This window comes from Dipodomys merriami, unplaced genomic scaffold, assembly GCF_024711535.1.
Source record: "Dipodomys merriami isolate MVZ:Mamm:240054 unplaced genomic scaffold, mDipMer1.0.p SCAF_122, whole genome shotgun sequence".
Taxonomy (NCBI): domain Eukaryota; kingdom Metazoa; phylum Chordata; class Mammalia; order Rodentia; family Heteromyidae; genus Dipodomys; species Dipodomys merriami.
In genome coordinates this window covers 3,299,139-3,313,189 of record NW_027202516.1, presented here as the reverse complement: position 1 = coordinate 3,313,189, position 14,051 = coordinate 3,299,139, and the positions used below count along the sequence as shown (strand labels likewise).

Here is a 14,051-nt window from a genome sequence, read left to right as displayed (position 1 = left end):
GTATCCCCAGAGCCTCATACAGGGCTCCAGATACACACGGTTTGCTCCTCATTAACCTTTTATGAATAAAAAGGGAACTCTTAAAAGAGATTGTACTATATTTTTGTGTACATTTTGAATAATGCCTTAATTTTAACAGTCCTCATGACTTGGGGAACTTGACTTTCCCAACATTAGGAAAACTTGCAGACACATAACCGGGGGGGGGGGGGGGGGGGAGGGGGGAGGGGCAGTGCGGTGCTAATTAGCCATAACTGATTCCCTCATCAGCTCCGTTTTTATGTCCCGTATGAAGTATTTTCATAGGTCACACCATATCATGGTGTTTTAGAAGTGCCAAATGCATTGTATTCGTCTCCACCGCACCTCATTTTCAACAGAGGTCCAAGCCTCCTTTGGATCTAGCGTCCATGTGCCTGTCCGGGCTGCTCTTCTTTCCATGGGTCTCCCCACCCGTCCCCCCCACCTCAATCTCTTCACCCTCTGTTCTCACACTCGCCTCCCACCTCGGGGCTGCTCCAGAGCCACTCTGTGCTCTGGTTTCTTCTCACCCTTTGCCTCCACGACACTAGTCAGCCTTCGCGTCAGTTCATCGCCTCCAAGACCAAGCTTCAGGGACCATTCTCCTCCACCCGCCACCACTACCATTCCTCCTTTCCAACTCCCGATTTCTTCTTTGTGGTATCTGTACTATTTATGAGGAGTGTCACATCTGTACGTACACACACACTCATATTTACACACGTACACACAGATGTGTTTCTGTATGCTTTTTTTCTAACTTGCTCAATGATGATAAAATTTTGCATACCCAATATGTGGCATTTACACAGCCATACCTAATAAATATCTACTGAATAAATGATGTGATAAAGGAAAGAAATCCAAGGTAGCCTTCTTAGACTAGAAAGGAGATGCTGCCTGGGCCAGGGGAGCCCTTGGAGATCAGCAAGGCGGAGGGCCCTGTCCCTTGAGTCTCGCTCTTTCTGTGTCTCTTTCTTCTGTCCGTGAGTAAGATTTGACCGGCATCTCCTCTTGCCAGATGCCTCCCACTCCCCGTGGTTATGTTGTCCCTTGAGCACCTCAGGGCTAGTCAGTGTGCACGCTTTGAGAACTCACGTGCAATGCTTGCTCTTGCCTCTGTGACCAACAGCAGATCTTGCATGGCTCAACTGCTTGCAAACATTTTCAAACAAAGGCCTCCCGCCTCCAAACTTCTCCCAAAGCTCTTCCACTGAGTTTCTTCCTCTTTTCCTTCTCAACTTCATGTTCTGTATCATTTCACCTACCACTTTATTCCTGATACCTTTTGATTTTAGCAAGAGTTCACCTGCTAATCCCAGAGGTTCTAACTCCAATTGATCACTGGAATAACTTCCCCCCTCCCCATATATTGGGCTCTTCTAAAAGCAAAGCCTACGCAGCTTCAGTCTCTTTCCTTATTCTCCCATATTTGTTCCCAATCCTCCCTCCAGACACATCCTGCCACGGACAATGGAATGACTGTTGGCTTCTTCTCCATATAATAATAAGTAACCCATTCCACTTCTTCTCTTCTAGCTCTCTGATCTGTACCACCATTTCCTCCACCACAATCTCCTCCACGTCAATGCGTTCCCTACAAATCTTAACCGTCCAACTGTGTTCCCGGAAGTCTTTCCGTGTGTCCAGGCTCCATCTTGTTCTTCTCCCTGCTTCCTGCTGCCTGGTCATCCTTCTCAAGTCCACCTTCCTATGGTCTCCTTGGTTCTGAACTCTTCAAAGCCCCTCAGTGGCTCTTAAGAAAATAGAAAGTACTACTAGTAATACCAAGAGACTACAGACTTTCCAACATAGCTGTGCCCTCTCCAGGTCTTCACCATTCTGAGTTCTTTATTTGGGTACACCATCCATATGAAAAGCCATTTTACCAAAAACAAACAAGCTATACCAGTAAATGCTCATGGAATAGTATTTCTATGCCTACTGGCATATTACTTCATATTAGCAACAACTGCTTAGAGTATCTTTCCCTTCCAAGTAACACTTATATGTGAAAAATACTTATATGTTCTGGATACATCCAGGAGTGGTAGCACATACCTGTAATTCCAGCTACTTGGGAAAAAACTAAGGCAGGCAGATCACAAGTTGAAAAGACTGGAGATGTGACTCAGTGTTAGTTGCTGGCCTAGCATACATGGAGCCCTGGTTCAATCTCCAATAATACAGAAGATAGACACACAGAGAGAAAGAGAAAGGGAGAGGGGAGACAGAGGGGAGGGAGGGGGGAAGCAAGGAGGAAGGGGGAGGGAGGGAGGGTGGGAGTAAATGAGGCAGGGAGGGAAGGAAGGAAGGGAGGAAGGAAGAAGGGAGGGAGGAAGGGAAGGAGGAAAGGAGGAAGGGAGGAGGGAGGGTGGGAGTGAATGAGGCAGGGAGGGAAGGAAGGAAGGGAGGAAGGAGGAAGGGAAGAAGAGAAGGAGAAAGGGAAGGAGGAAAGGAGGAAGGGAGGGAGGAAGGGAAGGAAGAAAGAGGGAGGGAGGGAAGGAGGGAGGAAGTGAGGGAGGGAGAGCAGGGTGAGAAAGGAACACTGGACACATCCTGGCTTTATCTCATGAAACTCTAAGCATGTGTACGTCAGTGTGACGTAAGGACCAGGGTGAAGGTGAGCACAGCACCTGACAGCGCTGGCACCTCGGGCGCACCCCCGTAACCCTCATTCCACGCCAGGAGTGAGTTCAAACACAAGGGGCAGCTCTAACTAAAATGAACACCGCAACTCTCCCCTGCCCTCTAAGAGGTTGTAACCTCATGGGGGAAGGCGCAGATACCGCGTGCTGCCTCAGTCCCATTCAAAGCCCAGCCCTGGTGGGCCCACGGGGCTGGGAGGAAGAGGGGAGGACGAGGACTCCTCCTGGGGCGGAGATGGACGCTGACACTCTCCAGCCACTAGGAAACATCCCCAGGCACACGAGGGCCCACCCTGAACTGTAAAGGGTTACAGCTTACGTGCTTCTGGAAAAGAGATGGGATAAAACTCATTTCCAATGAGCCATTCCTCGATTCTTCGGTTCACTAATTACTGATTTCCTCTTTTTTTTAATTACTTGGCTTCCGAGGTTAGAGGCGTTCTAGGATGGGAGGTGGGGGAGGGAGGGCCGGTCTGACGTGTGGTCTGACGCACCCTCAGCCTTTTGGATGGAGATTGGACATAAAGTGTGGTCTGATACGGAAGGAGTCACTTCGCTCCGCAGCCCTCCATGTCAATGGCTGTAACGTAAGAAAGGGAAACATTCTCCAGGAAACACAGAGGAGGAGATGAGCCTCTTCACCCTTGGAAGCGAGTTCACCTGGAAGGTGTAAACGGCTTTCTTTCCTGGTCCCATAACAGAGAAAGCCTTTGTGCGAGTGCGCCTGTGCCAGCCAGTCCAGACGCACGACCCTCGGAGGGGGGCCAGGAATCTGCGCCTCCTGGTCGCCAGGCGCTCTCAGAGAGAGGCTGCGGGAGTTTACACCCACCCAGCCAAACCGCTGACTATGGAAGAACAATTCAGGTTCAGTGGAGCTGAAATAAGGATACTGGATGTAAGTGTGGCTGTCTTGGCATCTAAATAGAAGACATTCTAAATAGGGACATTCTGAGAACTTTAGAGGTAATGGAGGACAAGCTTTGGATTACAGGTGTGTCCTGAGTTGTCAAGCTCCAGGAAAGTCTTTCTTCCCCTAGATAATTGGGGTGGCCCCTGGTTGTTCCCCATGGATAGTTGGTTTTGCCGATGTATAACACTTTTATTAGGAATAAGTATTCCCATCTAGCTTGCTTTGCTTTATGTATGACACTCTTGTTGGGCTTGGGTGCTGCACCCAAACATGTGGCTTTTGTCTTTAAAAGCTTTGTTTTAAGCTGGGGCTGGTGGCTCCCACCTATAATCCTAGCTACTCAGGAAGCTGGGATCTGAGGATCACAGTTCAAAGCCAGCCCGGGCAGGAAAGTCTGTGAGACTCTTATCTTCAATAAACTACCAGAAAACCAGAAGTGGTACTGTGGCTCAAGCGGTCGAGCGCTTGCCTTGAGCTGAAGAGCACAGGGACAGCGCCCAGGCCCAGAGTTCAAGCCTCACAACCAAAAACAAAGCTTTGTTTTAGCTGTTCTGGGCTGTAGATCTTTGAGACAGGAGTCCACCTGCAGATGCCGGCTCTCCAATAAAGACTCCCAATTCAACCTCTCAAAATGTGGCCTCACTGTTTTTCTCAATGGAATTCCCGTACAACAGTGACACTATAGGAGAAATGAGGTTGGGGACTCCACATACAACACAGACCGGGGGGCGGGAAGGAAGTCCACAGACAGCACAGCACAGGGAGGGGAAACCCATGGAAAATCCACCTGCCATGGTCTGCTAGGTTCGGACCTTCGTGGGAGAGTTAGTTCCAGGCAAAGACAGTTCCAAAGTAGCCAGGCTTCCGGAAAAAAGAGGACTTTGGAGCCGTGCAGGGTCCCTGCTGTGGGAAGGACCCCACAGACCTCCAGGCAGGGAAAGGTGCCTGGCCGAAGGACTGGCCTGGAGGCGCTCGGCGCAGCACTCAGCACACATATCCGCGATAGACAGCTGGATCTTTTTGAAGCAGGTCTGAACTATTTGCTCCTGGATGGAAAGTTTTCTGTGTGTTGCTATTTTCATGTCCAAAGACACGTGAGAGGCAGGCGTACACTGGGAATGGAGATCTGGCCCCTGCTTCAGAAGAGCCGATGCTCAGGTTGCCCTTCATGGGAAGTTCTTAGCCTAGATCTCACGGATCCACCGTGTTCCATGGGAGAAACGGGGCGGGGGGCGGGGGGGGGGGGGAAGGGAGCCAGGCCGGCAGAGGAAAGAGAGCATACAAAGATGACAAGCCCTGTAAGTATGTGAGCAAGAAAGTCCCAGAAAGAAAGGAAGGAAGGGAGAAAGAGACCCCACCATGGGGCGCTTGTGCGTGACCCTCTTTCATATGGAATTAATGGTGGTTTAATGGAGTATGAAAGGATGTTTTACTGGAAACAACGAGGAACAATTGTCTAGCTCACGTTTCATTTCACAGGTCATTATTGCATTAAGAAGGTAATCGACCAAGTCCGGTAAATAACAGTCTGCGTATTGCCCAGAGCTTCAAACCAACCATTTTAGCCATCACAAACTAATATCTCTGTCATGTTAACCCTTGCAGGGCTGTGCTGGGGGGCTAAACAATTACAATCCGCACCCCGTTCTAGCAGGTGAGCATCATTCACTGCCCCTCAAAGCCCCTTCTTTTGCAGAACCCAGGAGGCCGTATTTTAGCATTGTTGTTTTGTTGATGAGCCAAATGCAGCTCTTGTGGCCTTGAAAAACAACCCCCATTTTAGCGAGTGCTCCGGGCCTCTTTAAACAGACTGCTTCCTCTGCGAAATTAATTGCTGCAAAACGCAATGCTCCCTCATCTAAGCGTTGGCAAGCCGGCACTCAGCTATCTGGGTGGGCCCTAGATGTTTCCGAGAGATCCTGGGGAAACGAGCCTCTTTCCTTTATTATACAAGTTCACCATGGTGTCAGCAGGCACCAACAGGCACAGAACATCCAGAAGTTGCAAATGTCTGAATTCTGCTGCCATTAACACTGGGGTGAGGGGTGGGCGAGGAAAATGCTGTCTGTATCTTGAATCCATGCCATTGTAAACATCCCCAAGATGGTTTATCATAAACAATCAAGATTTAAAGCACCCATAGGAAGATACGTACTTAAAATGCGTGCCACATAAAAGGTTTCCTCTGCTCAATTTGTGACCAAAAAGAAAAAGAGTCAAAGCTCAGCTGTTCTGATTCATAACCATGCCCCAAATACCCAGGGTATGTTGATTATTTTCCCACAAATCCTGATGTCTGCTCTGCCGGCCAGCTGAACAAGAACCCCTCCAGATCTGCAGAGAACCTCTGAAACAAGATGAACAACTTCTTTCCTAAAGGAGACAGAAAATCTTGAAGGGGGAAAAAAGCAAAGGCATTCCATTTTTTTTTATTTCACTTGTACACTAGAGTGGTCTTATGAAAATCTCTAACATTGCCCTCCACCTCAGATGAGTAAGTAAAATATTGGGTCATGCCAAAGGGACTTGGCAAAACAAGTTTTTGTTGGTTTGGTTGGGTTTTCATGGGTTTTATTTGCTTTTGCTCTTGGTTTTCTGAGACAGTTTCTTGTGGTATACTCAAGGCTGGCTTCCAAGTCGACCTCCACCTGCCTCAGCCTCCCGAGAACTGGAATTACAGTTGTGTGCTACAATGCCCATTTAAATCTTCAAGTGGGGAGATTTTCCCCAGACTGTGAGCATTTGGAAGCAGAGAACTTTCTCTGACTGGAATCAGAGAGGTGTATAAGAGAAAGCAAGAGAAATACAAAGGATGAGAGAAATAGAACGTGTTCTTGCATGCTTCGAAGAGGAGGGGAGCTGAGAGTCAAGGAGCTCAGGCAACCCTAGGAGCTAAGCATGGGCCTCAGCATCCACTCCTTCCTCCCTCCCTCCCTCCCTCCCTCCCTCCTTCCTCCCTCCCTCCCTCCCTCCTTCCTCCCTCCCTCCCTCCCTCCCTCCTTCCTTCCTACTTCCTTCCTTCCTATTTCCTTCCTCTTCCTTCTTTCCTTCCTTCCTCCCTTTTGTAATTTTTTTAAATTATCCTAAGGCTTGAACTCAGAGCTCACCTTTGTTATACAGATGCTCTACCAGTTAAGCTCTATGACCTTTTGGGGTGCAGTACTTGGTGTTTAAACTTACATCTTTACACTGGCTAGAACTACACTTCTAGCCCAGCTAAAGGGAAAGGAGCCCTGCACCCTACAACTACATGGAACTGAATCTAGTCTAAACCTGCATGACACTGAAAGTGGCAAAGGAATGTGCCATTTCAGACACGGAAGAAGCGGGGGGGGGGGGGGGGGGGGAGAATCAGGCCAACCCACAACCCACCATGCTTCTGACCTGCCGATCTCTGAGAGCGTCCTTCCCTAGGTGCTGTTTCAAGTCACCCAAGTACTAAGACTCTGCAACTAGAACAACAGAAAATGAGAAGGAGAGCCAACGGAGATACCATGCGCGGATGTTCAAGCACATGTAGAGACGGCAGTGATGGAACTGGAATACTTACCTCTAACAGTCACTCGCCCGTGACAGTGCCGGGAGCTGCGGTTTCTATAGAAAGCTATGAGGCTTGCAATGGGCAGGAGTCCAGGCAGAAAGCTCAATGTGCTGGGACGTATGGGCACATTGTGTCCTCCCAGGGGATGCTCCAGGAAGGCTGTGCCCTTACACCATCTCTCTGGGCTGCTGGTCCATGCCCACCTCTCACCACAGCTTGGCATCCTCTCCCTTGTTTATCTTGGCCTCTCCTCTGGGGTACCCAACAGCATGGGGTGCTTTGTTCTCACCAGGCGCTTGGAGAGTGAACCAACACAACAGCAATACTCACAAGACCACGTGTTGGAAATGAACTTTACAACACGGGGGCAGGGACACGGAAGGGGAGGGAAAGTGGGAGGAAAACAACAGAGGGGTAACAATGCTCAACAGGAAACGTACTCACTACCTTTCGGATGTAACTGTAACCCCTCTGTACAGCACCTTGACAACAGAATTAAACTTTAAAAAGAAAGAAAGAAAAACCCTGCTTCATATTGTTAAGAAAAATGGGGAACGCTAGAGAAATATCGTGACCTCATGACAAGCTACTGCTGTGTATCCACTTGAGTGTCATTACACATGCCAGCCTCCAGTGTTTGTCCCTGTCAAAACTGCATTTTCTTGGATGTGATATAATCCATTTCTATTGTGCATGGAGAAATGGCTATATGCAAATATATTCACATACATTTGATATATTTGCATATATCATATTACGCATTTAATTTAAAAACTTAATTGATGTCCTGATATCTGTTATATTATCCATATCTTCATACATAGTACATATATATACATATATGCATATGTATACATATATATGAAGAGAAACTGACACTTTTGTGGGTGGATTGTATTGTCTTTCAAAAATGCTCAAGTGATGGATAATTACTTTTTAAAAATCCATTTGCTACCAAGTAAGGAGCAAATATGTGAATTATTTAGCTAAGTGTGCTTCTATACAAAGTTGTACCAGATGACTATGACCACAGAATAATTACCAAGAAGTGGTTATGAGCCCAGGCTTTGGAGTCAGACAAAGGTAAGTTTAAATTATGGCTACATACAGTCTAGATGGGCACCAGGCAAAGTCAGTTAACTCCTCTAAAACTATTTTCCCAAATACTCGAAGGAAATCCCAGTCCTTACTGCATGTGGTAAGAATAAATGTGTGTGGGAAAACTACTATGCACAAGCACTGAGACACAGAATATAAATGGCAGCTATCATGACAGGCAGATAATTCCTGGAACAACTGAACAATCTCAGTCTGCTGTGTTCTGTGCAGGCAGAGCTTTGCTGGTCAAAGGAGGGACAGATCTGTGATGGACAGCTGAGAAGAATGCAGAGAAAGCGGGAAGAGAAACGCCACACAGTGCTGGTGCAGAGTAGCTTCAACCGAAGAACTCAGCTCAGTCCTGAACCTGGTGCTGGCCAGCTGTGTGGCACGGACACACCATCTCCTGTCTCTGTAATTCACTGAAAGGCCTTGTAGAGAACCAGTGAATACTGAAGTAGAGTGAGGCTGTTGTTAAAGGAAGATTTGAAGGATTCGGCAGGAGTAGTAACAGACTGTCTAGCCTGAGAGGTAAAGGAAATGGTCCTCATTCACACATCGTCCTTCATAAACCACGTGCAGAAAAAAGAAAATCCCAACGCACTTCAGATCTACCCTAAAAAGCAATCAGATGCCGCACGCTGCTCCCGGCCTAGACACCGGGAAGTCCCAGGCGAGCAAGAAAACAAGGCAAAGGGAAGTTGTTCTTTGAGTCTTACACAGAGCCACCGCAAGCCTCGTCTCCTCTGGCTGGAGTGCAGGCTGCCTTACAGCCTTCATATTTTAATGCCCCTGACATCCAGAATCCTAAAAGTCTAATGTTGAACCATAAATATCTTCTGAGATTAAAGAGCTATATACCAAGCTTCAATCTTGGGGGCCTATAATTGCTTGGGAAAAGAGAACAGCATTTCCCCCTCTAGCTAGAAGAAAAAGACCTCTGCCAGCGCGGATATTGGCAGACCAAATTTCTGTCGACCGTTTCCTTTCTCCAGGTCTCTCCTCTCGCTTCCTCCACCCTCCCTCTTCATTCTCTCATTTTATAATACCATTTTGCTGTCACTCTCAGGACAAATGGGAGGAAAGAGGCGCTCAGACAGCGCGTGGAGGAAATGCTGCCGCTGCTCGCCTGTGAAACGCAGAGCGGCCCGGGACTGTGCAGGTGCACACCACTTCATCACTCCGGCGATGACAGTCAAATGCCAACCTTATTTTCTTTTATTTTTTATCAACCTAATCTTTTATGTTTTATTTGAGGCGAGTCACTTTTAAGAGCTCTACAGTGGTTTATAACATTCTTTCCTGGCAGGGGCTCAAGAGGCAGCTCGACGCTCTGAAAGTGTGTCTCCCTCACTCCTGGGAACGGCTGGGAGAGTGTCACCGGCCCAGAAAGCCCGCCTTCGCCAGGTCTCAAGGTCACCCCATGCTGAATAACATCGAGGAGAGTGGGAAAGGCTCACCAGGAATTTAGCTTCGTGGTATACTGTTTCAATGTGGAATTTTAAAACTTAATACCTGGGCTGGGAAGGTGGCTCAGTGGTAGAGTGCTTGCCTTGCATGCACGAGGCCCTGGGTTCAATTCTTCAGCACCACAGAAGGAGAAAAAAAAGAGCCGGAAGTAGCACTGGGGCTCAAGTGGTAAAGCGCTAGCCTTGAGCTGAAGAGCTGAGGAACAGTGCCCAGGCCCAGAGTTCAAGCCCCACAACTGACAAAATAAACACATACATACATACATATATACATACATACATACATACATACAAACTTAATACCAACCTCCTTTACATTTGCTGGCATATTTATTATGAAAGTGGCATTTTGAGGTCATTTGACAAAATTTTCTGTCTATTGAAGACTCATACTTCCACGCTAAATGATATATGCAGAAAAACTAAAGCTTGGAATGCTCTTTCATTTAGAGTCTTAATTTAAGTCACAAATATTCCTGTATCTTTGTAGTGGTATTTTCACATTCAGAAACAGAAGAGTGTTTATCTCTGCTATATTTGACAAAGAGGCTAATTCTTGATCATTCATAAGAAATTGAAACAGCCCACTTTATAAATTACAAAATAAAATAAATGCCTTGGGCTGGGAAGGTGGCTCAGTGGTAGAGTGCTTGCCTTGCATGCATGAGGCCCTGGGTTTGATTCCTCAGCACCACATAAGCAGAAAAAAGCTGGAAGTGGAGCTGTGGCTCAAGTGGTTGAGCGCTAGCCTTGAGCTGAAGAGCTGAGGGACAGCGCCCAGGCCCAGAGTTCAAGCCCCACAACTGACAAAAAGAAAAAAGAAAGAAAATCACCACCTTCTGCACTTAGCATACAAACAATATGCCAGGTACTGCTAGCTTCCATTTTGCCTTCTTCCCAGTTCCTTTGGCATGGCTGGAAAATCACAGAATTCCTTCATAACAGGAGCACTCTGCTTTCTCCCAGAGCTCTCCACCAGAGCAAACCAGACGAGAGGAGGCTGTCCATCGTTAGCTGGGGACAGACAAGAAACGGGCAAGAAGCCAGAATGGAAACCCTTGGCATGTGTGTCCTAAGTAGTAACGGCAAGACTTCCTTATTTCCTAAATGATTTTGGATGTTTAGAACATCAGATGCCTCCATAAGTCAAACAGAGTCCTTTCTAGAACAAGATATAAACAGTTCTCAGAGTATCACCTGCTTTGGGATTCACAGTCCTGCACTCTATTCAAAGTTGTCCGCAAATGCAAACCCAGAGATAAGTATAAAACAAATTAACAGCTCTTTCCTCCCCTGGCTACACACCCTGCACCACGCAGATAGCGAAATCCACTGGCACGGGGCTCATCTGCCAAGCCACCTACTTGGTGTCTGCTCCTGATATCAGGGTTTTTGACAATATGCCGGAAACCGTGGATATGGGATTGAGGGGAAGGGCGTGTGGATGTGTGGATGAATTTATATGTGCAAATAAAATCTGTTAGGTTCCAAATTAAAAATCAACCTCAAAGGCAATGAACTTCAAATGGCTTGGAGAGACGTGCTAATAAAACAGACAACGGACATGCAGGTGTGCTGGAGAGGGGGGCATTAGCCAGACAAACACGACTGTGGGGGAGCGGTCTCCGTTTCCATCTCGGGTGCTCCGCCGCGCTGTGCTTTACACAGGCCACGGGGAAAGTGCAGAAGGGCATTCGTTGTCTTTAGGCTGAATGTGTGCTTCCCTCCTCCACCAGCCCGGGGACGGAGCTGGAGAGCAGCTGAGCAAGAATGGCTTTTAAAAGAAAAAAAGAAAGACAGAATCCTTCCTCAGAAGGAGGAAATTGCTCCCACTTTGGAAGTCAAAGGAAAAGCTGCTGGTCCTGTGAGCAAGCGGAAGACACCGTCTCCCATGTGCGGCCTGACCACTCTAAGAGGCCCTGAGATGCATTGTTGGTGCAGTAAAAAGCAGAGTCCTTCCAAGGAACACCTACAGCAACCTCATGGGAAATACTGCACAGCTTTAAAGCATGAGGAGTCGGGGGGCAGTCCATGAAGAACAGCTTCATCCCCCCCCCCCGCTGCTCCCCATGCTCACAGCGGCTCATCCCTAGCCTCCAGTCAGTGGAGTGCATTCATTCAACGCCCCAGGTTTGACCACTGACGCCTGTTGTACAGTCGGGGCAGAAAGCTGTGCACAGCCACACAGACCAGCACTACCATCAGCAGCAAGAACATGATTTTTTTTTTTTTTTTGCCAGAACAACATATCAGGATACAAGGAAAGCAGCTATCGGGCAGTTCTTCCGAAGAACGTGGTGATGTGAACCCAGAGCCTTCGAGTGGCATTTTGGAGTTTTTCTTTGTGACAGATGATTTGACTGCTACATTTGTATGTGTCAGACCAAAGCCTGCTACTACAGAAATCAATGACCTGGGCAGGCAAAGGAGGCTGGGTCAGGAAGATCAAGATTTTGAGGTTGGCCTGGACTGCGCAATGAGATCCAGGCCGGCTTGGACAAAGCACATCGTGAGACTCTGCCTCAAAAACAACAAAAAATGAGCAGACACACAAACAAACTATTACCTCATTTTGGCCACAGGAAAAGAGCAGGAGAAAATTCCAACCATCATCAAGGGTGCAATCTAATGGGACAAAGAGGGCGTGGCAGGTGAGCGACTGCTTTGGATAAGGAAGGGGATCTCCAGCAGAAGTGAGGCTGGAAAACATGGACAGCGACAGGGAGACCCAGAGCCTCTGAAGAGCTCGTTCTTAGAGCAAAGAAGTGTCACAATGACTCACTATGCCCTAACGTAGATGCAGGAGGCCTGTACAAACTGTATCAGTCTCTCCAGGATCAGCATTCCTGTGGTGTGTTCATGGTGGAGCCTGTGTGATCTGAACAGACTCCAACTTTGAACTCAGTTCCTGTCATTGTATTTTTGTTCCCAGATAACACAGCCAAAGTAGGCCCTTCACACACACTCTCTCTCTCCTTTCTCTCTCTCTCACACACACACACACTCACTCACTCTCTCTCTTACATACATACACACACACACACACACACACACACACACACACACACAGAGTTTTGACCACGGGAAGTATGTTCAGATACCACTGACCTGTATCAAAGAAGGATCCGGTCCATTCTGCCTCGATTTTAGGGAACACAGAAACTGGGGGTGGTAAGCCCAGGGTCTTCCCATCCAGATCCTTGAAGAGATATTTTTTCGGATTTTCACAGTTTGATTCAGGACAGATCACTCTTTCTAAATCTTTCCTGTAAAGAAAGGAAGCAACTCTTTTATGCCATGAGATGAAAGGAAGATACTTGTTACAATGATCTGATAGAGTGTACATCCAACAGAAGTTCAGTGTCAACAGGGTGCTAGATATGAAATGAAGCTCTATAGAAAGCATTATTTTCCCGCTAGTGGTGAAGAGGAAGACAACTGAGTTAACCAAATATATCTAATCTTCCCAGATTAATGATTTTCTAAGAAGCAAGACACAATAAAATATATCTAACTCTAAAATATTCTGAACATAATATAAGAACTTCTTGATAGAACTTTGGCAGTATTTTATGATCACCACCATAAATACTAATGATACCACATGAAAACCAAGGAAAAGCAGATATTTAACAATTACTTAGGTTGGAAAAAACAAACTCTAGAAATATATCATAGATTATAGATTATGGCATTTTGTTACAGGCATATAAACTGACTAAGACCGATAGCTTTTCAACTACTTTAGTTCATAAGGAAGATGTGGACAAAAGGAAACTTTGACAGAAAGAAAAATAATAGAACAAAACAATTGCATGCTTGCATTTGGTACCAGAAATGGTTCCAGAAATGGCACCAAAAAGGAACTATTGAGAGGCCCAACACACACTTTTTAACGAAGGTGGGATTCTTTAACCCTGATTCCAATGAATGGAGTTTTTCCCCAATGTTGAGAGAAGGAAGATATAACTCACTACCTTATTCCTCCTTCTCCTACCCTTTCTTAAGACAAAAAGATTCCATCTCTGGTTTTCAGGTCTTTAATGAAGCTCTCAGATCATTTGTCCATGAATGGCGGTTGGCCTGTCTGAAGGTTCATACTCCTGGTCTACCCTCCTTGTTGAATTCAGGGCTTCCTGGCAGTGGGCAGAATGCCCTTCTATTGCCTTACTCTACAGGAAGACACCCAAGCCTTCTTCTGAAGACCACTGACCCTGTATTCCAGGCAGAATTAGGTCCAAGTTTTTAATCATGATTTTGAAAATACCCCCTCAAAGTCTTTTCAATTCACACAATACAATAAAAAAGATAGAAATGTTCATATTCTCATCTCAACCCTTTTCTTAGCCAAAGAATATCAGATG

General features: G+C 46.8%; 1 protein-coding gene across 1 annotated transcript in view; it reads right to left on the bottom strand.

The window, feature by feature from the left end:
• The window catches only part of Pkhd1 (PKHD1 ciliary IPT domain containing fibrocystin/polyductin), a 287,931-nt gene that overhangs the window by 61,534 nt on the left and 212,346 nt on the right, over positions 1-14,051 (bottom strand). The window contains 1 exon segment of the mRNA XM_070017318.1: positions 12,796-12,953. Within this exon segment, the coding sequence (XP_069873419.1) occupies positions 12,796-12,953 (158 nt within the window).